This window comes from Neopelma chrysocephalum, unplaced genomic scaffold (genome assembly GCF_003984885.1).
Source record: "Neopelma chrysocephalum unplaced genomic scaffold, ASM398488v2 Primary Assembly neopelma1_87, whole genome shotgun sequence".
NCBI classification, from domain to species: domain Eukaryota; kingdom Metazoa; phylum Chordata; class Aves; order Passeriformes; family Pipridae; genus Neopelma; species Neopelma chrysocephalum.
Window position 1 is genome coordinate 4,694,512 of NW_020897749.1, and position 20,548 is coordinate 4,715,059.

General features: G+C 38.3%; 1 protein-coding gene across 7 annotated transcripts in view; it reads left to right on the top strand.

Annotated features, from left to right (window-relative positions):
* ROBO1 (roundabout guidance receptor 1) overlaps positions 1 to 20,548 on the top strand; it is a 713,456-nt gene that overhangs the window by 586,256 nt on the left and 106,652 nt on the right. For all 7 annotated transcript variants that reach the window (XM_027692614.1, XM_027692617.1, XM_027692616.1 and 4 more), the window contains one exon: positions 13,981 to 14,138. In XM_027692614.1, coding sequence (XP_027548415.1) covers positions 13,981 to 14,138 — 158 coding nt within the window. The remainder of the gene's footprint in view (positions 1 to 13,980; positions 14,139 to 20,548) is intronic.

Below are 20,548 nucleotides of genomic sequence, written 5' to 3' on the forward strand. Positions count from 1 at the left end.
AAAAAAAACCCTGTTATGTGAACTTAAAACTTATCTGACATTTCTAAGATTGTTATAGTTGATATTAATAAGGATTTTTTGTGATATCAGTTGTTCTTAGTCCTGCTGCATGTTCACTATGCATGTTCACTGTGCAAGCCAGTAGAAGGGTATTTTTAGAGGGAAGCAGTTGGTCTGAGAAGTGTTGTCCACACTGTGCACGTTTCATGAAGGCTTCATTTTGGTCTGTTGACTGAACATCCACTGGAACCTGGTGTTCATCTTCTGGTCTAGTTCCATCCATAACCCTTCAAATAATCAGGCCCCATCACAAGATACAAATCAAAGCCTGGTTGGTGGAGAAGATTTGGAGATTTCATTCACAGTGCTGGGCTGGTCCAAACTCAAGTACTGACATCGTAAACATATCCACAGGGAAACTTCATTTTGCTTTGGAGTTTGTTTTTTGCTCTGTTTGGAAGCAAAGTGAAGAGAAGCTGAATTTAATTTTTCATTTATTTTGTGTGTTTACTTGAAGCCTATATAAATATGCATACCAGAAACCTAACAAATTAATTGAAAATCTGATGTACCTGGTACAGCTTCCTATGCTAACTAACTAGCTAGGGTGGGAAACCAGAAGTAGACTGCTGAAGCCTGTGTTCTTTTGCACTAAAGACACCAAGAACAATGAGTAGCAGTAAATAATCCCAGCAGTGCCATTCACCAGTAAGTTTTAAAGTGTCTAACAATGAAAGTAATCAGCATCCCACTGGAAAATCCTATAACACCGAAAACATGTTGTCACAGTATATTAGAAAAACAAGTGTAAGGATTTTGGCAATCCAGCTACTGTTTTGAGGTTGGTTTTTTCCCCCTTAACTCAGTTGTTTCTAAATGAATTATTAGAAGATACCAGTCGCTTTTATCATACAAGTTCAGTGGCTTCTAAATACCCTGTTTGGCAAAATTGATAGCAATGTATTTACTTTTTTAAATTGTCCTGAAAATATATTTCTTCTGCATCTACTGATAGTCTTGATCAAGTCTTATCATGTTTTCAAGCTTACTTTTTGTGCTTAAACATACAGGAAAGAACGAGGCCACTGAACCGACTTGAAAATTTATTCAGAGTTCGTGAAGAAACAGAAGAATCCTGGTCTCAATACCGCATTTGCTTTTTCTCTCTATAACAATTCTTAATGGAAATCTAAAGAGTCTTGTGGTTTACCAGGACATTAACCTGTGTGGGCTGCTCAGGATGGGTAGGAATGGAATTAAAATGGTAGGTCTTTGTAGAGTGTCTCGTGGCACTCCACAGTTGAGGTTTGTACGGGCAAGGGAAATCAAGCATAGGCATTTCTCCTAATGCTGCCCCAGCTCGTATGGAATTAAAAAAAAAAGCTTGGTCTGTTGAATTTTGTCCAAACTTTTGTCATTAGTGAGTAGAAATACCAAAAAGGAGGGGCAAAAAAGACAACAGTCAAATTACTGAAAGACCATGTTACAGTTTCTTTACCCCAGTAATTTCCTGGGAAGTTATGAAGAAATGACGCCGTACTGCAGCCTCACAGGCTGTAAAACAAAGGCGAAAACAACATTTCCCCAAAATGCACTCACTGCCTCGATCCATTCTGACTTTCACAGCCACTTCTGTTACGTTGCTTTGTTTTGCCCCAGGTGCATTTATAACTTCCTATTCCAAACAGTCCAGGTTAACATTACAGTCACCCACTTTCCTTTTCCTTTGGTGGTGAGTGCAGATGTGTTGCCTCGTGTGCCACAAAGCCCCCACCAGTCCACGGTGCCTCAAGAGCTTCACAGAGTTGGGCAGCAAGGGATGCCAGCATCTCTTCTGTAGCTGTTATTAAAGATGCTATCTTTAGCTGCAAACTGAAGTTATGCAGCTTGATGTTCTGTGTGTATTAAAGCATTAATGAAAACACAGGGTAGAAAACAATGAATGCGACCTGATATAAAAGGAAGCGTTTAATCAAAATTAAAATCTCCAGTAATGAAATCTGCCTGGCTTTATGTGCATTTGTGTTCACGCTGAGCATCGCCCTCTGTTTCCTTTTGTTAATTCTGAATCAGACTTCTGGCTGCTGTCTTACCACATGGGGTGATCCAGAACTTCGTGCACTCCTTCCTGCCAGCAATACAGCAGACTCTGCTAACAGGCAATGTTTCTCTGATTTTTACTCAGTAGCACTTATTGCACATTAAATACTAACATACTGATCAGCTGGCACGTTGCCTTGGACTATCTCATTGGGATTGAAGCCAGAATAAGAGTCCAAATGCAGAAGTACTTTTCTGTATGATTTTACTGTCTTGCCATTTACAATAACATATAAATTTCCAAGAGCTGCAATTCACAGTTCCAGCTTGGTGAACTTGGTGTGTCCCTTTGCTTACAAAACCATTTTTCATTGTTGTAGCTTTTAACTTTGCTTCTTTTTGTAATGCTCTTGGTAGAATTTTACAGTATTTGAAGCCTTCAGATGTTTTCTAAATGATGAGCTATCATTGTAAATCATGAAGGTGTCTGTCTTGAGATTTCTCAAATTCTGAACAGTAAAAAAATTGAGTGTATGGTATTTTGCCATGCTTCTTTATAGTGAGAAAGCAGAATGACTCATTTCTTAGAATATGCCTGAAATAGAACAAAGGTTTGCCTTGTGCCATTTGGGATCTAACTGAAAGCAGTTAATTGAATTAGATGAAGACTGTATTTCTGTATGGCCTCTGTGTAAGTCTGTCTGCCATTTTCCCCTGAGGTGATTTCTTGCATTGTTTTCCAAAACCAGCAGAAGTAATTTGGAAAGTATATGATATTTAGTATAAATGTAATTTTGAAAAGGTTTATCCATTTCTACAATGGCAATCTCTTGTCAATTTAAATCTTAAATCTTTTAGGAGGAAAAAAACCAATATAATATTATCCTAAGGATTATATATTCATGTATTTGGACATGCAGAGTATAATTAACAGAACATCTACTATCTAACTCAGATATGTCCTGCTGTATAGCAGTCTGGAGAGAGGAAAAAAGAGAGTGGAACTCTGTGGTCTGCAGATCCTGTCAAGAGAATAAAATTGTATACAATAAGAGAACAACAGAACACAATAAAAATTTATGCAATAGTTCAGCAACGTTTTTGAGCAGTGTGGCCTTGCTGTAGTGTGTGGTGCCCACAAATGCTGTTGTTAGCTCTGCTGTTATTTAGAATTAGCCACTCAACCATGTAAAGTTTCTGCATCTTACCCCTTCTGACTGATGGTTCAGGCTTGACCTCACTTGTAATGGGGGAATACAATTTTCCAGAATATTAAAGAAGCGACTTAGCTCTTCAAGTGTGATAATGATACTGTATATTCTCTGATATTAAAATGTCATATTTTTCAACCACTTCAACAGCATAATGGGGATTTCTTCATGGAAATAGAGTCCTTTCAAAAAGCGTTGATGGTAGCAGTGCACTTATAACACCCTAGGATTTGAATGCTAAGCAGAAGGACATGGATAAAATTGCTGTGTTGAGGTGAAACAGTAACATAGTGCCTATGCAGATTTAGGGCTATGCACACTGCAGAAACCTTATCATGGATATGTGAATCTATTTCTTTGAAAATGTCTCTGAAAAGCTTTTTTCTTGAAAGGATGATTATTAGCAGGTATACAAGCATCAGCCATTTAAGTCTTTCCTGCACTACAGGAACAGTGCTGCCACAATTTCATTGGCAAGTCTCTGGAGTAGTCACTTCTCCTCTTTTAACAACACAGGTAAAGACAAATGAGGTTCCTTTAGATCTGACCTACTGAGGGATTTTCGTTTAAAAACTATGGGAAGAGAGTCAGTTTTACACAACTCAAGCCAGCACAACTTGCTATTTAAGAGCAACACCTTTTAAATCAGTTGCAGTCTGGCTCCATTTGCCAGTGCCATAATATCCTAGCTTTAACCTCTAGTTGAAAATTGGCTAAATGTTTGCTTTATGTCCTAGCTACCTGTATTTCTTCCTTTTTTCCCCTGGAATCCTGAGTTACAGGACAGTGGCATTTCTAAGGGTTGGTTCTTGTCTTCTTTCGTAAAAGGGAACCTGATCCTGCTCATGAGATAAGCTTTGGTAAGTAGTTAAGGAAAACACTGGAGTTTTGGTGAAGTGTCTTTTCACGTTTTCTCTTTCTTTTTTTGGTCCGTCTATCTCTTCTTTCATTTCAGTTATCTCTTTATGCTTTAATTTGGAGGGCCAAGACAAGGTCTTGCTGCAGCCTCTTAATCTGCTTCTTTTTCTCCATTATAATCTGCTTTCTAGGAAGGCCATTGCAGCCAACAGTTCATTGCAAACTGAACACCAGAACCTTGATTCAAAGTGTACAGAGAAAAGTCTTTATTTACAGAATGCAGCCAAATCCTTGGATTTAAAGACGCAAACCCTTCTTCGCCTAGGGAAAATTAATGTATGATGTCTGAAAGACGTAGTTATTGGGTGAGCTGTGTTGTGTCTAAAACCCCTTGGTTTGTTTCCATAAATTTAGAAATACACTTTGTTAGTCATGCTGAAAATATTGTCTGTAATCCAGCATGATTCAAACAACCCCAAAACTCTAAATGAAATGAATGCTAATACTACTACTACTATTAGTACTACTATTACTAATATTAATGGTGATGATGAAAAAAACCCGAAGCAAATACCAGTAAATATTTAGGGTAAGCAAAGGAAATTGTCTCTGCAGTCTGTACCATTGACTCTATCCTTCCAGGAGATAAATTCTTACTTACAGGTAGTAAATTCCTTGTCCTAGAGTGTAATACATGGAAGACATTGAGAGGGATCGCGTTTTCTACGCAGTCAGTCAAATTAATTATTAGGTCTCTTCTCCTTATCTATTTTCAATTTTCAATCAACCTAAGGGATACTCTCAGAGCTGCGTGCCTGAGGCATCACAGATCCTTCAGGGTTTAATTAGGTTTCCCAGTGCTGCAGCATGCTCTCTTAGGCCTGTCAGTTACCCTTCTCACAGGAGTTAAAATTACTCTTTATATGACTTATCAGATTTGGTCATTTAATTGATTCCCAATTCATCATCTAATCCATTTACAATTTCCTTCCCACACATGGAAATATTGTTGCGGGTTGACAGCTGTGTCGCCCAGTAAGATTCCTGGCAATACTTAAAGCCCAAATCTTAAACTACTGAAATAAAATCAACATTGTGAGTGGTTTCCATAAATTTTTGTAATGATCATCAGTAACTTGCAGCCAATGGTTTTTACTTGGAAGTCTTTTTTTCTTGCAACCTGCTCCTTAAGCATGAATTTCTTTCTATTGACAATTGTAAGTTTCTTAATGACAGTAACGAATGACAATAAATATGTTTATTTTAGAGTCTTTATGTGCAGTCATATGTTTATTGCCAAATGCCTAAATACTTAACTGCTTTTTCAGTGTAGTATATTGCTTGATTCAAGCATATGACTTGTATTTGTCATCAGCACCTTTTAAAAGATGTAATCTGGTAGGTGCAGCACTCTTTGATTTCCTTCTACATTAATGGATTAGAAGTGTGCTGCTCTTCTGTTTGCTAACATGAATTGCTGAGTGTATTAGGGAATGACCAACCCTTACCTGGGTACAACCTCCTTTCACTGTAGTTGTAGAGAGTGATAAGGTCCCCCCTGAGCCTCTTTTTCTCCAGGCTAAACACCCCCAGCTCCCTCAGCCTCTCCTCACAGGACTTGTGCTCCAGTCCCTTCCCCAGCTCCGTTGCCCTTCTCTGGACGTGATCCAGCACCTCACCATCTTTCTTGTAGTGAGGGGCCCAAAACTGGACACAGGATTCGAGGTGTGGCCTCACCAGTGCCCAGTACAGGGGGACAGTCACTGCCCTGGTCCTGCTGGCCACACTATTGCTGGTACAGGCCAGGATACCATTCGCCTTCTTGGACACCTGGGGCACACTGGATGGCTCATGTTCAACTGCTGTCAACCTGAGGTCCTTTTCTGCCGAGCAGAGGAAAAGCAATCAATGAAAAACATAATACTTTGGAGAGCATCCGTTTTCAAACAACTTAAAGGATACAGTAAAGGAGACACTGCATTTTGTTAACACTTTAGAAGTGTGGTCTAATTTCACTGCTGCTGTTTGTACTACGTGTATTTATTTCAGCTAGTTTTGGATTGTGTCTTGGTTCTGTTCATCTGTTAAAACAAAGCTATGTTTCTTTGTTACTTTGACTATCAGTGCTCTTTACTGGTGTCATCAGCGACGCTGTACTAATAATGTCAATACTAAATTACATAGGTATGTAACATGAACTTAATACTGCTTCCTGACACCTTCAATCTGTTAGCATTCTTACAGCAGAATGTGGTGTGAGATTCAGTAAAATCTTTATTAGATCTGGATGTTTGATGAGAAATAGGCAATTTCCCACTGCTGGGAATTCTGTGTTACTGTGGTGGGTAGTAGCAATACGGGTTTTCTGACCAACTCTTCCCAAAATTGTTTAAAGCATTCTATGTATACAATTCAGTCTCTAATTATCTCATTAATTCTTTTTTCATTCATTCAAGTTAAATAATGCTATTCTTTAGCGCTCTTTATTCTTCCAAATTTAAATTACTGTTAAAATTTCTGTATGTCTCTACCAAAATCTTAAAAGTGCTTAAAAATAAATCATTGACAATATGAAATGTTAGCACAAGAAAGAGCATAACAATAAAAGGCAGATCTTAAATTTTTGAAGTGTCTGAGAGAAAGGACTTTTTCAAATCTTTCCTTGCATTCATTAACCCTTCATCATGGAGGAAGTGTTTATGAACCACCTGTTTAAACTAAATTAATTGGTCTCAGTGGTAGTAGAGTTCAAAAAATACAGTTGTTTTTCTGAGGGTTTTTGATGGTTGTTTCCTTTAACTAAAGGAGATCTTAAATAGAAGTATATGTGTGATGCTGTGAGCTTAGTTACATAGACTCAGGTCAGGTGCTGAACTAATTCATGCTAACGCATATGAATACTAAGCAAAAAAATAATATTTGACTTTAAAGTAATTTTGTTTCTTCAGGCTTTGAGGTAGTAAGGTTTGCTAAAGGGCAGAGTTTGAAGTAGAGCAGGACAGCACTGTGTGAATACATTACATCGAATGTGTTGTCATAAATGATTAGCCGAAGATTCAAACTTGATCTCTACTGTGATGGTGTCAAGTCGTGGTCATTGCTTTATGATCATTCTCTTTACAATGAGCAGTCTCTTCTGTCTGGAAGCCTGTTCAGTGTGAATTCTCAGACTGTGCAGTCAGGGATGTCCTGTGCTGTCGGAGAGCTGGCCACGTGTCTGGTGGTTCTAAAGTATTGAAGCGCAGAGAAGGCTGGAAGTGTATTAGAGATGGAGGTGGTGAACTGATTGGCATCTGCTTGCCTGTAGAAGGCTTTTTGTCCAACTGAGGAAGGGGTAGAAAGAGGTAAAAGTGCTCCAAGGTAGGAAACATAAGAGAAATGGAAAGCATGGAAGTGAGGAGCCCTGGGCGTGCTGGCTGCGACTTCCTGCCTCTTGGAGGCCTTGTAGAAGTGTGACATCTTTGAAACATTCAATACAATCGCAATCCAGTTGCTGGACTCAGTCACTGCGTAAAATTATTGCCTATGTTACATGAGTGATCTTGTTAAATGTAATTTCTGACTATTTATAGCCCTACTCCTTCTGTTCCATTTTAATGACTATGTATTGTAGTTAACACTGGTGTTAACCTGGTTTTAACACGTTCAGAAAGGAAAGGAAAGGGTTTTTTCAGGGAACATATTTTTCCTTTAACTTTATATGACTACATGGAGACTTTTAGGGAGGTTTCTTCAGAAAACATTATTTCTCATTTGTAAATGATCAAGTTTTTTGGTCAAACCAGTTTAATAAAGTATAGACTATACTGTGGTAACACATATGTTGACTTAAATCTGATAATGCATGCAATTTTTTTTGTTTCTTTTTAACTTAATTAGGTACTCCAACACTTTCTTTTTAGTGGCACGAATGTATTAAAAACTATATCCTGACATCTGTATAAATTTCATGCCAGGAAATCTTTAAACAAGGTACCATAACTCTGGCTGATGCTTAAGTTAGTTGTAATTAAAATTAAGCACCTGGTCTGAAGTCCTGTTCCAACTGACAACCATCTTATAATATATTTGAGTGCCAGAAATGTCTGGTGTGTCTTACTAAATTTGAATTACAAGTTCAGTAGGTAGTGGGGAAAAGGGATCATTGCTGGTCCTAAATTGCAGGAACAGTTCTGCTTTTGAATAACAGCTCAGTCCTGACTGAGAAATAATTAGTTTCTCTTTGATTACAGCTTCATGGGATTAGAGGATTTATATAACCACCTGAATCCTATTTCTGTTTTTCTAATCTTACAGCATTTTAAAGCAAGTTCTCATTTTTGTTGTTCGTTCGTCATATTTTATTAGTCAGATTAGATATTAGGTGGAAACTTTGTTTGTAAATACTGCTGTTTTGTTGGGGAAGAAAAGGGGAGCATGGAAATACTTTTTATATATTTGCAGGAATTAAAATAATGGAATTGGTGGATACTAAAAAAATTTAAGGTCTGTTACATAGGAGTTTTAACAAAATTAGCCAAAAGACAGGACAGTGGGCCATTAAGGCTGCATTACTCAGCTTTAGCTCGTTTGATGTTAGGATAGTTTTGTTTGCTGGTGGAAACTTGCTCGTTAGCTGAGGTCTGGTTGTTTTCTAAAGGAATGTGAGGAATTTATTTCACTTTTTTCCCTTTTTCCCCCATTTTTGAGGCACATGCTGCTATTCAAAGAAAGATTCCAATGATCTTCATGATGAAAGAGTGGAAATTGTTGGGATCTCTCCTGTTACCCGGTTGTGAGATACTTTGTCTTGCCAGTCTCTAGCAAGTAGACTTGCCAAGTAGTGTGGGAGGGTGCAGGAGAGTCAGTGGGAAGCAAGTCTGAGTGATGTCTTTTATAAGATTTGAAGTGTATTAAGATTGCCTTGGTCTGACTAAGAAACTGCACCCCAAACACCTTTTATTTCCCTCTCTTCCTCTGTTCACTGAGTGACCATGGCTGTAAGATCTTGGCTGATTAGGGATCCCGGATGTATTCTGGTGCACTGCTTTGAACTGATCTAACTTGAAGTGTCTGTACTAGAATAGACCTGTAATCAAAATTTTCAGGAGATTTTCTTGTTTACAGATCTTGCATGATACCACCTGTTAAGGCATGATACCCAAAATGTGTGATGGTAAATGGTGTGTTCCTTAAATATTCATTCTTTTCAGGTATTGACTAGAACTTTCTGGTTGGTTTATTTTTCCTTGTGTTTTCTTTACCGCTTTTAATCACAGTTATTTAAAGATAAACTGGAACAATAATCTTTCTTAATTATCTATGATGTATATAGGCAAAAAACTCCTGCCTACCTTCCTCCTATTTCACCCAGTAATTACTTCATACTCTTTTTTATAGTAGCCAACAGAGAACTTAAGGAAAAAAAACCACTGGATGCTGCCTTTGGCAAAACCTTGTTTAGGGTTTGCACCAAAAAAAATGCTGTCTCTACTTACTTGGCTTGTCAATAAAAATTTATCCTCAAGTGATTGCAAGTTCCATTCTCTGAGAAAGGTTCTCTGGGGAAAGTAAAACTATTTAGGTGATTGAATAGTACGCAATATGAAGTAGTTGTGTGAGCAGTTGACTTTTAAGTGGAGTTACAAAAGTTGCTCTTGAACCTGATTAGTTCATCATATTCACACAGCAAGATCATAGAGTTGTCCTAGCTGTGCAATGACAATGATAACAACCATTAGTCATTGTATTTTAGAAAATATGAGGCAAAATGTCAACCTTTAACCATAGTCTGTCAGAAATAGGAGGGTGGGGTGGGCAGAGAAGGGGGTGTTATATCTGTGAAGATTCTACACAGAATTTCTATTAAAAAAGAAAAAAGCCAACAGCCTCTTAATGTATCTATTTTAATTCCGGCTGCACATGTGTAGGAAGAGGTGCCTGTGGTGAAATTTGACCGTTTGGTGACAGAAAGCATTTGCTGTACTGGATTGCAAACTATACTTCCAATATATCTTCAAAAGGAAATGCATTCTCAATTTACGGTGAGCCTTGACTATGAAGGAAGAAAGGAAAAAATAAGCTTTTTTTTCAGTAAGGGATGAAAATTGTAGATTTATAACTTCATGCAAGATTGCCAGGGCCTGAGGCAAAAAAAAAAAAACAAAAAACAGAGCATGTATCTACTTTACAGCTGCAAAAATAATTACATGATGACTATCTGTGGAGTAATCTCTAATGGATTACATTTTGTTAGCATTTCATTATATAATGTTAGAGCCAAAATAATTCATAGTAAATGGGAAAAAAAAATACTTGTTTTGATGTATCTGTGGCCTGGACCTTTGATGTCCTCCTAAGGCATTCTATTAAGAACTGGTTAATTTGTGAAAGGTCTTGGTTTGCAGACAAGGTACGGTGCTTGTAAAGCTATTATAAGACTAAGGAGTGAAGAAATTACAGAAGTAATTTGTTTTTATTATGCAAGCACTGGACTTGGTTGCTTCAGAGGTGCTAAAGTCATCTAGGTGCTTTCCTCTTAGATTTATGGTGTCTCTCAGACTTGAAAAGCAGTTATGGTTTATTAAGATCGCTTGATTTCATTTTTTTAAACTTAAGGGTGCTTTTTTTGTATGTCTCTTAGATTTATCCAGGTGATACAAACTTCAGCAGTAATAAGAGGCTTCTTACTCATGGTCAAAACACCCCTTTTATTGTGTTGCAATAGAACTGTGGCGTAGCAAATAAACTCTTCTGCACTTTCATGTGCTGTTGGCAAAGGGAACTGGATATATGGGGTTTTTTTCGTAACTTAGGGCAACTTCTGTTCCTTCTTCTTTAATATTCTTTAGTTTGGAGAAGTGGAAGAAAAAAAAAAAAGAAGTAATATTATGACCAGTTGTTCGAAGCCAGATCAAGTCTCTAAAGTATTAAAGTAAATAGAAAAAAAATCTTTGACTTCAGTAGAAGCAGTGTCAACTTAGCCACTTATGCTATGTGATTTACTGTGCCTGGGTGGCTTGAGGGTTGCTTGGGAACACCAGAAATTACATCTGGTTATTAATGCCATATTCAGTATAAATGGAATAAGGATATATAAAGTTTTCAGTGTATGTGAATAGTATTTTAATGCTTCCATAACTAAAAATAATTTGAAGAATCCAGTTTTGATGCATCAGTATGTAGGGGAATATAGTAAGGAAGATGTAAGAGAATGTGGGTTAAAGTTAATAAAGTCTTCTTGAAAGCAGAAGGGGAGCTAAAGGGCTGGTCTTTTGGCTTACCTTTCTGAATAACTTAAAGTGACATCATTCTCCTCTTTGAAAACATACTCTTTCCTCTAGATGTAACATAAATTGATATTATAGCTGAAAATATTTTGAGTTTTCCCCAGGTTCATATTAGGAAAATATCCATGAGTTTTGCTTTTAAGAGAGAGAAATTCTTTGTCCTTAGATGGAGCATGCTTTCTCAGGCTTTTGTATAGGAAGCAGTAGGTACATGTTTTATTTGTTGTGCTGTTTCTTGGGTTGGTTTTGTTTTTAATGAACTGTATACCCTAGATCTGTTTAAGAGACCTTGTCTGTCCAAGAGAACATGTTCATCCAATAGCATCTCGTTGATGTAGACTAGATGACCTCCAGAAGTCCCTTTCAACCAAAAATATCCTATCATTTCTTCACTAGGTCCTATCATTCTGTTTTATTAGTTTGTATTATTAAAGTGATACAGACGTTTCACCCTTGATTATCCTTTTTCAGTGCATTAGTATCTCCCGGTTCCAGGGCATCCAGAAATTTCAGTCATTGAACTGAAATATTTTAAATGTCAGTGCTTTAGTATGGAAAGGGGTTAGTAAATTCTGAAGATGTCTGGTGAGATCTCTACTATATTTAACTCTTGTTGGTACACAGATGTTCTTCATTACTTCCAGAAATTGTGTCTTTTTCCTATAATAGTGGCAAGATATTTTTTATTTATTGCTTTTGATTCCTGTCTACATTTCTATATCAATGTGGAACTTTCCCTGTTGTGTATTATATTCCAGTGAGCCAAACTGGAGACACAGGCCCGTGACTGTAGCTACTAAATGGTAGGGGACAGAATGTAAGGAATGTGTACTTGAAAAGAAAAAATCAAAGACAGTCCTACTGATTATTGACAGGGCTATTTGCCAGTAATCCTCCAAGACAAATAACTACAAATAATTTTTTTCTCCCCTCCTTCATTTTGGATGAGATGGCATTGCAGAAATCAGGTGTGAGGAAAATGCGTACCTCTGGCCCAAAGGAGATGACCCATTTGCCTTCTGACCATTTTCAGAGGTCTTAACAGCATGAAAGACCTTACAGAGAGGAATGTTTTGGTGGTAGTGCTGTACCTGCCAATCCCTAAGCACAACCACATTCCTTAACAGCTGACAGTAAATCACACCTCACTTTGAAGCAGCATTAACAACCAAACCTCTATTCAGTGGTGAATGTCCATATATCTGTGGTCCATGGCTTGGGGGATATATTTTTTTGCTGCAGATTCTTGGCACTATTTACTGTTGACACAGTAGCAAGAATGACATACAGCTTTCTAAAAATCTTAAGAGTCCTTTGGTTGTAATGTGCTTTCCCATTACCTTATCCTTTTTCAGCATGTATGGAGTAACAGCAGCAGAGAGAACTGGGATGTTAGATTTGTTATCATCTGAGTTATTTTTATATTAAACCTAATGCCACTTTCTTGGCAAGACTTAGGAATGCCTTTATTCTGTTAAACTGTGTCCCTGTGTAGTGGTCTGCTGAGCACAGTATGATGTCTCCTCTCCCAAAAAGAAAAATAACCACACAGCTATTGATAAAATTCATAGTGAGTCATTGGAAGAAACTAGAGTTTCCTAGGCCTGGGCTTGGCAAAATGATGAGAAAGAACAAATTCTAGTAATGTAGCAAAAATAAAAACCTATGTAAAGGTAGCAAACTTGACTTCTTCCAATTAAAGGATGTGGTCGTGGCTTAGGCTAAGCCATGGCTCCCAGAGATCAGTAAAGATTGTTAATATTTCTCCTTGAAAAAGACACAAGCCAAATTGCAAAGATGAGTTTGCCTAAGGCTGGACAAATGTTTAGTGTCTTGTAGTGTCATCAGAGAACTGGGAGTTTTGGTTAGTGTATTCATTTTTGCCAAAAATTCAGGGATGGATGCAATTCATAAGGCCAGCTACCACTCTTTAACCTCAAACCTTTGAGTTATTGGCAGGCTGACCTTGTATCTCAGAGAAAAAAGGGACACAAAGGAATCTCTGCAATGCTTATCTCGAAGTCACCTGAGCAGAAGAAATTGTGCCATCTTCAACTGTGAGAGGAATCATAGAATGGTTTGGCTTTGAAGAGACCTTAAAGATCATCTAGTTCCAACCCCCCTACCATGAGCAGGGACACCTTCCACTAGTCTAGGTTGTTCAGACCCCCATGCAATCTGGCTTTGAACACTGCCACAGATGGGGCATCCACAACCTCTTTGGGCAACTTGTTCCAGCACCTCACCACCTTCCCAGTAATGAATTTCTTCCCAGTACTGAATCTGAACCTGTCCTCTTTCAGTTCAAAGCTATTGCCCCTTTTTCCATCACTACATGCTCTTATAAAAAGTCCCTCTCTAGCTTTCTTGTCACTTGGCTTGTATGTTGGAAGTTAAATAAGAGTTGCACATGGGTTTTCTGTGTTACTGTGTGGAAGTACCAGAGACCATCTGTAGGTGTTAAATGATGTTCCTTAACTGATGTGTTCATTCATATGAAGTGCACTGACAACAGGCAGCATTAAAGGCCAAAACAAAACACTTTTCTGTACTGTTGGTGTATTGTTGGGTAATTTTTTGCTTCGTTTTCTTTATTCTTTCAGTTCTACGGGATGACTTCAGACAAAATCCATCGGATGTAATGGTAGCTGTGGGTGAACCTGCAGTGATGGAATGTCAGCCCCCAAGAGGTCACCCAGAGCCGACTATATCGTGGAAGAAAGATGGGACCCCTCTAGATGACAAAGATGAGAGAATTACAGTAAGTATAAAAAGTTCTGCAAACAACACAAAAATCAACCAATCTAAAATTACTGGGCTCTTGAGCATGTGGGCATCCCGCTGTGCTGTACTTTAGAGGATGTGTTCTTTCCATGCCTCACAGGCAAGGGCTAGTTTGCATTTAGCTTGGAATGTATCCTCTCATCTCATACTACTTCATTGCAGGGTATGGATTCGTTTGTTAAAGAGGCCCATGCAAAACCTATGTTCTTCTCTTCCTCAGAGGAATTAGAAGCTTGTGGAAATGAAATTCATTATGTTCATCACTGTCCTATAATTTTCTTACCTTTTATCCACCTACAAATTTCTGCAACCTATAATATCTGCCTTCTTCGGTTGGAAAGAGTAGTAGTCTCAGTGAGACCTTCTTTTGCAATTCCTTTGAAAATAATACATGCAGAAAAATTGGGTGTTGTATGAGAAAGGCTGAAAAGGGGTTGAGGATATAGACACATTTCTTTAGAGGGATGATGGCTTATCCTGCCATCTCCAATTAAGCTGTTTTCTAATTAGTGCTGTTGTCATACTCATTTGTATCTGTACTTGCTGAATGAAGTGCACGATTATTCAAGATAAAGCAGCATCTCAAATCAGAAAACTGTCCATTTTTTAGTGTTTGACATGTGAAACAATAAGCTAATGAACCTAAATGTCTTACAGAAATGGCAGCAAAAAAGGGAGTTCAAAAACCATTTGTATGCTGCCAGTGTGGTGATACAAAACATCTTCCCATATGGTGAGAAACTGTATCCTCCGAAAGCACACACACGTAGGATCCTGTTGGTACTGGAAGGTTTGCAAGCGTAAAACAAGATCAGAGGCACATACCATTTATATGTCTCAATTATATACTGAAAGGAGGGAAATGTATAATGGAAGTACACTTAAACCCCAGCAACCTGAGTAAAAAATTACCATTTTTGTTTGAGATTTAAATTTCCTGTTATTCCATTTGTTTTTTGCAAACAAGACAAAGCTCAGGCGTTCTGCAGTTGTGGCATATGCATACATTTAAATTTTTAAGTACCCTACCAAACCTATACTGATTGCTGGCTATTAACTCAATTCTTCCAATCATACTTGCTAAGAACTCGCAATTTCCTTTTCAAATCTCCTTCCCACCGTGACAAGTCAATTGACCTGAGATAAAGAGAAGATTCTAGTGCTACCTTCTTTTTTTTTTTTCCCCCAGGAAGTGCCTTCTAAACTTGCATTTTCTATTGCTATCGTTTATTCTCTTGAAGGATTTTCAGGTGTTTCCTATTAAGTACATTTCTTTTGTTATACATGAAAACTGCTCTCCCAGCTGCTGGAACAAAGACATACCCACAACAAAAGTAGCTATCACTGACTGGCAGTGCCACCTGTACTCTTAAAAACTGTTCTTAGGATGAAATAAAGCCCCTCAGTTTGCTTTTCTTTTCTGATGATTGTATCAAATATTCACCTACACAGTATTCTTTTACCCTGACATCTGGTAGAGTTATGCTGTGTTACTAGTTTCTCCTCCTATAAAAAAAAAGAAATGAAAAAGAGTTTCGATGCAGGTGTAGATATACATTTGTTTCATGTACCCAAGTGAGTGTTTTCAGAGGTGTAAATTAGCAGTGCTGCCATAGCTCAGCTCAACTGCATCCATTTATTTCATATTTGCCTGGCATGGTCTTAAGCAGCACTATTAATATCACGGGTGCTTTCTCACACAGGTGAGAGACTGAAGCTACATTGTAATGCAGATTTGCATCCTCTTACAGCTGGAGCAGGATCTTGCCAAGTGGATAAATATACATTCAGATGTACCTCTTTACAGCTTTGCAGTAACCTTCTGTATTATCTTGCTAATGGCTGGGAGGGTTCAGGAGATTGGGAGCTGGAATGGACGACTTGCTAAAGGGCAGATGGGAAAAAAATATTAATTTTGAAACCTGACTTGGAATTATTCCATTTCTGTTCACTTATCTCCTTTAAGGCATTTCTATTTCAGTTTAGCAATAGGAACATAAAAGATTAAAAGGGTACAAAAGCTGAAATAGGGATGAATTGCTGGAGTTTAAGTGACAGATTTAATTTTTTCATTAAATCAACCTTTTATTATTTTTTTCTCATTTACGTGTCTGTATTTAAAACAAACACCTACATTCATTTGATGATAAAATTTTAATTGACTGAGTGGCAGTAAATTTCTACAATACAATTTACTTGTGTTACTTTCCTCTTTTTAAGCCATGAAATTACCAGATCAGGAAATGTGAAACTGTATGTGTTGGTGTTCAATACGTATGTAATACCAGTGGGCCTTTAATCAATGAAAAAACTTGGATGGCTCCACTTCTAAAGCATTTCCAGTTCTTTTAATTCTTAAAGGCCTGTTGATCTTTGACTCATTGCAATTTTAAGAGTTCTCTGTCAAAGGCTGTTTGAAGCATTTCATATTAATGCTTTCCTTTCTAACAAGAGATTTAAAATAAACATTAAGATTGTACTTTTTTGAATAGGGAATGATGCTTGACATCTCTTTTTTGATTCATATATATACTTTCTTCAAATAAGCAACCTTATTTTTAATATATGGAAGCTTTTTTCTCATCTGCGATGACACTTGATCTGTGAGTCAGCAGAACTGGACTTCACAGACTGAGTATTAAGGGGGCTAGAGAAACAGAGGCGGAAACTTGGTTCCTGGCAGAGGGTTTAAAGCAAAATATGTGGATAAATAGCAGATAAATAAGATACAAGTTAAGGCACGACTTCCTTGGGAATGCAATAAAAAGAAAATATTATTTTGTCCTGGGTAGGGTTAAGGAAATCAATATGTTTATATAGGTGAGATAATAAAAATCAAAGTAGTCTTTGCATGGTTTTGGTCCATTTGTAGGGCAAATAAATGTGCTTTGAGGAGAAATAAATGTGCATGTCTTTCAGGTTATAAACTAGTGAATGGAACAAATAAGAAGTGAGAGTTAGGGTATAGGCACATCTATCTGTGATGGGGATTATAGAAACAGACCTTTTATTTCAGCACAGCTCTCCCAGTAGTGCTCAGTGTTAGCACAAGTGAGACTCAGTGTAGGCTCTTCAGTGCACACATGTCTGATGAAGAATTATCATCAAAAAGGTTTTTCTTCAGCTCTTGAATGTGTTGTCTGTAAACAGTTTTCTCAGTGCATTGGAGCTAAACATGATTTTTCTCATGTGTGTTCTTTACACCACAGTATGAAAGCATATGCTTGATGTGGCTAATCCCTCTCCATATATTACAAATGAAGCGGGAATGATGGTCTTGCCTGTGAAGCAAATGCTTACCTTTCACTTAATTTATTGAATTGAAAAACAGTTATCATGAGGACAGAGCAGAACTAGTGTGATTTTGTGCTCATCTACTTAACTTTTCTCCTGGGATTACCGTGGAATCAAGAATCCCTCCTGTAATATAGACAGCTAAAAAAGAGTTCCTTATTGCAGTCCAGTGAATAGCTCTAATTTCTCACTGTGGGCAATGTAAAGCTCAAATGTATTTTTCAATATCTGAAGTGATCTGTCTGTGCTAGGAGAGGCTGTGTGATGCTCCTCTTGGAGCTGAGACATGGTGGAGAAAGGAGATGCAAGGTTATGTCTGTGAGTGAGAGAGAAGGGAGCTCCCCGGGATGGGGAAGGTCCTGGATCTGTTTCCAGCCCCTCGTGGTGTTTACCCATTTGGCATCTGTGAAGTTCATAGACCCACTCATTGCTCGGAGTGAGGATCTAGGCCAGGACTCCAGGCTTCTAGTTACCCTCTCCAGGAACAACTCTGCTCCCAGCCCCATCGGTCTAGCCATCTTTTTTGTGTGGCAGCACAGTGTCATTAGGGTGTAGCCACATGTGTCACCTTGGTGCCAAAAGCTGTGAGTTTGCATTCCCTCGGGCTGAGGAGGAAGTGCAATCAGTGTAGTTTCTGCTGACTGCTGTAATCACTAGGTTTGGTCTGTCCAAATGTATCGTGTCTGGATACAATCGGCAGGAGTGGCAGTGACTGTGAGTACCATTAGCAATGACTTGCTCAGGCACTCACAGTAATCACAGTGAATAGTGGTTGCTTGTAAGCCTGTGAATCCAGTGTGCCTTCATTCACTTCTCACCCGTCTTCCTGTTGTACTCCAGAAACCTCCCACTACTTTTCAAATGGTGTTCCCACTGCCTTCCTCCCACACACCACTGCCATTAAATTTTGACCTGATTCTCCATCCGTTTCCTCCATCTCACCACGTGTGCTTGCGTCCATCCAGCCTGTCTGACTCTGTCATCTGATTAGTGGTATCTGCTCGTGTGGAGGTACCAATTTGGAGGCTTGGATAAGCAAACTGCTGTAGTATGCTGGGATGTAAAGGCATTCCTCATCTGGCTCTGCTGTGGATGCAAATGGCTGGTGTGCCATGATTTGTGACGGACATGGGGGTGTCTGTCTGCGTTAGGCTTGCTCAGAGCCTCCCTCAAGGAGCTGCCTTACTGCTCCGTCTTCTTTGTGAATCCCAAATGCAATTGCCTGTATATAAGATGCTGACATCAGTAATCTAACCAAGATAGTGGGGCCTTTGAGCATATCTTTAGGCAAAAACTGGCAGTAATTACAGACTGTCAGGAGCGCAGAGCGTTCAAAGAGGATTTTGCAGATCTCCCATCTAGACAGGGCAACCTCTGTGTGCTTTTGGATCTGTCTCTCAATTTGTCTTGTAGTTTAGCTGCCATGCCTGCATAATTGACTAAGCCTCAATAAAATCAGGATGCAGTCAGAGTGCCTGTAATTATCAATACTTTCCCAGGGGAGAATGTATACACATTCTGCATAAGCTCCAGAGCAAACTGATGTTTGAGCCAGGTTTGGAGGTCAGAGTTTCAGAGCTGCATCTGTTCCTGCCCCATGACCACTAGTAGCCCATGCTTCAGAAAGCTGCCTAATTGTTCACATCAAGTCATGGTGTAGGTAATAGAAGAAAAAACCTAGACATAAACATGAAATTTTAATAGGTAAAATCTTTTACATATACATGAAAAAGGATGCTGGTACCTAAAGAAAAAATTCTTTGTAATTGAATACAAAAAGCGACGCCTTTTCATTGAAACTCCGGTGCAGCACTGTGATTGCAATTTCCCCCTCTTTCGTATTAACTCTTATCTCTCATTTATCCTGAATCATCCTCATTTGATTTTTAAAAGAAAAAGCTTGAGAAGCCATTTATCTTTCCTTGTTCAAGTTTCTTAGCTTTAAAGATCAAAGTTACAGGATGAATAATGCATACAGGTTTTCATTCCTTTTTTGTGTGGCTGTCATGTGACATCAGCAGTTTTGAATGACTTACACTCTTATTTTAGATAGGTTGTAACTTAAATTCTCAATTCCCATTTCGTTTCCCAGCCCTCAAATAGTATCACAAGTGCAAAGCATTTATTACATCTTACACAATGCTGTTTTTACGTGTGAGTGATGAAAATGTTTTTTACAAAACGTGAAAAAAGAAAAAGCCTCTGATCTTCTGCTGTGACAGGAAAACCTCCTGAATGGTACCATCCCGAGGAAGATGTTTTATTTATTTGCCCCAAATTTTTTGTTAATGAATTGTCAAAGAGAACTACATTCATTCTTCTTGGTGGAGACCACTCATAGCGTCATCGTGCTTTGGCAAGTTTAAAACTACATAGGTGATCCCAATGTGACCTCGATCATGAGAAGGAAGAAGAAAGAAATGGAAGATATTGCTATGCCTGTCAGTTAGAAAGGAAGAGAAAGGGTTGTTTCTACTGGAGGGAACAGTGGAAAAAGCAGAAACTAATTGCCTGTTTAGGATACGGGTCTTTCTTTCCGCAGTTAAATTGCAGTGGGAAAAATTGCAATGGGGAGGTGAATCAAGAGAATGAAAACAAAAACTGATTGAATTTGTTGGTGTGTGCTGTGCGGAGTGACAGTCTTAACCCGTTACAGCAGCAATGCTCCTGACAGAAACCATACTGTTATGGTGCTGCTCCAAATTAATTCAAGATGTTTATCCATATTTCTTTCTTCTTCATTTCTCTTTTCTGGCCTCCTCTCTTTTTCATTTATTTGTCGGTTGTTAATCTCTAAAATTCTTAATTTCCCAAAGTTATGTATTTTAGATACACAGCAAAAGAATGCATATTCCTGAAGATATAATTCTAATGGCAACACTGCATGAAGGATCATGGCCTGAGTGCACAGAACACAAAGCAATGGGGGTGAGGGGAAGGTGGGGAGCAAGGACTTATACTTCAGGGTTTTATTTCATTTTAATTGTTTTTCTTTTTTGGGGCAGATTAAAGGGCAAGCAGCAATTTCCTATATGCCCCTGGAGGGTTAGAAAGAGAAGTGTATTTTTATTTCTGATTCTCAATATGTATTTG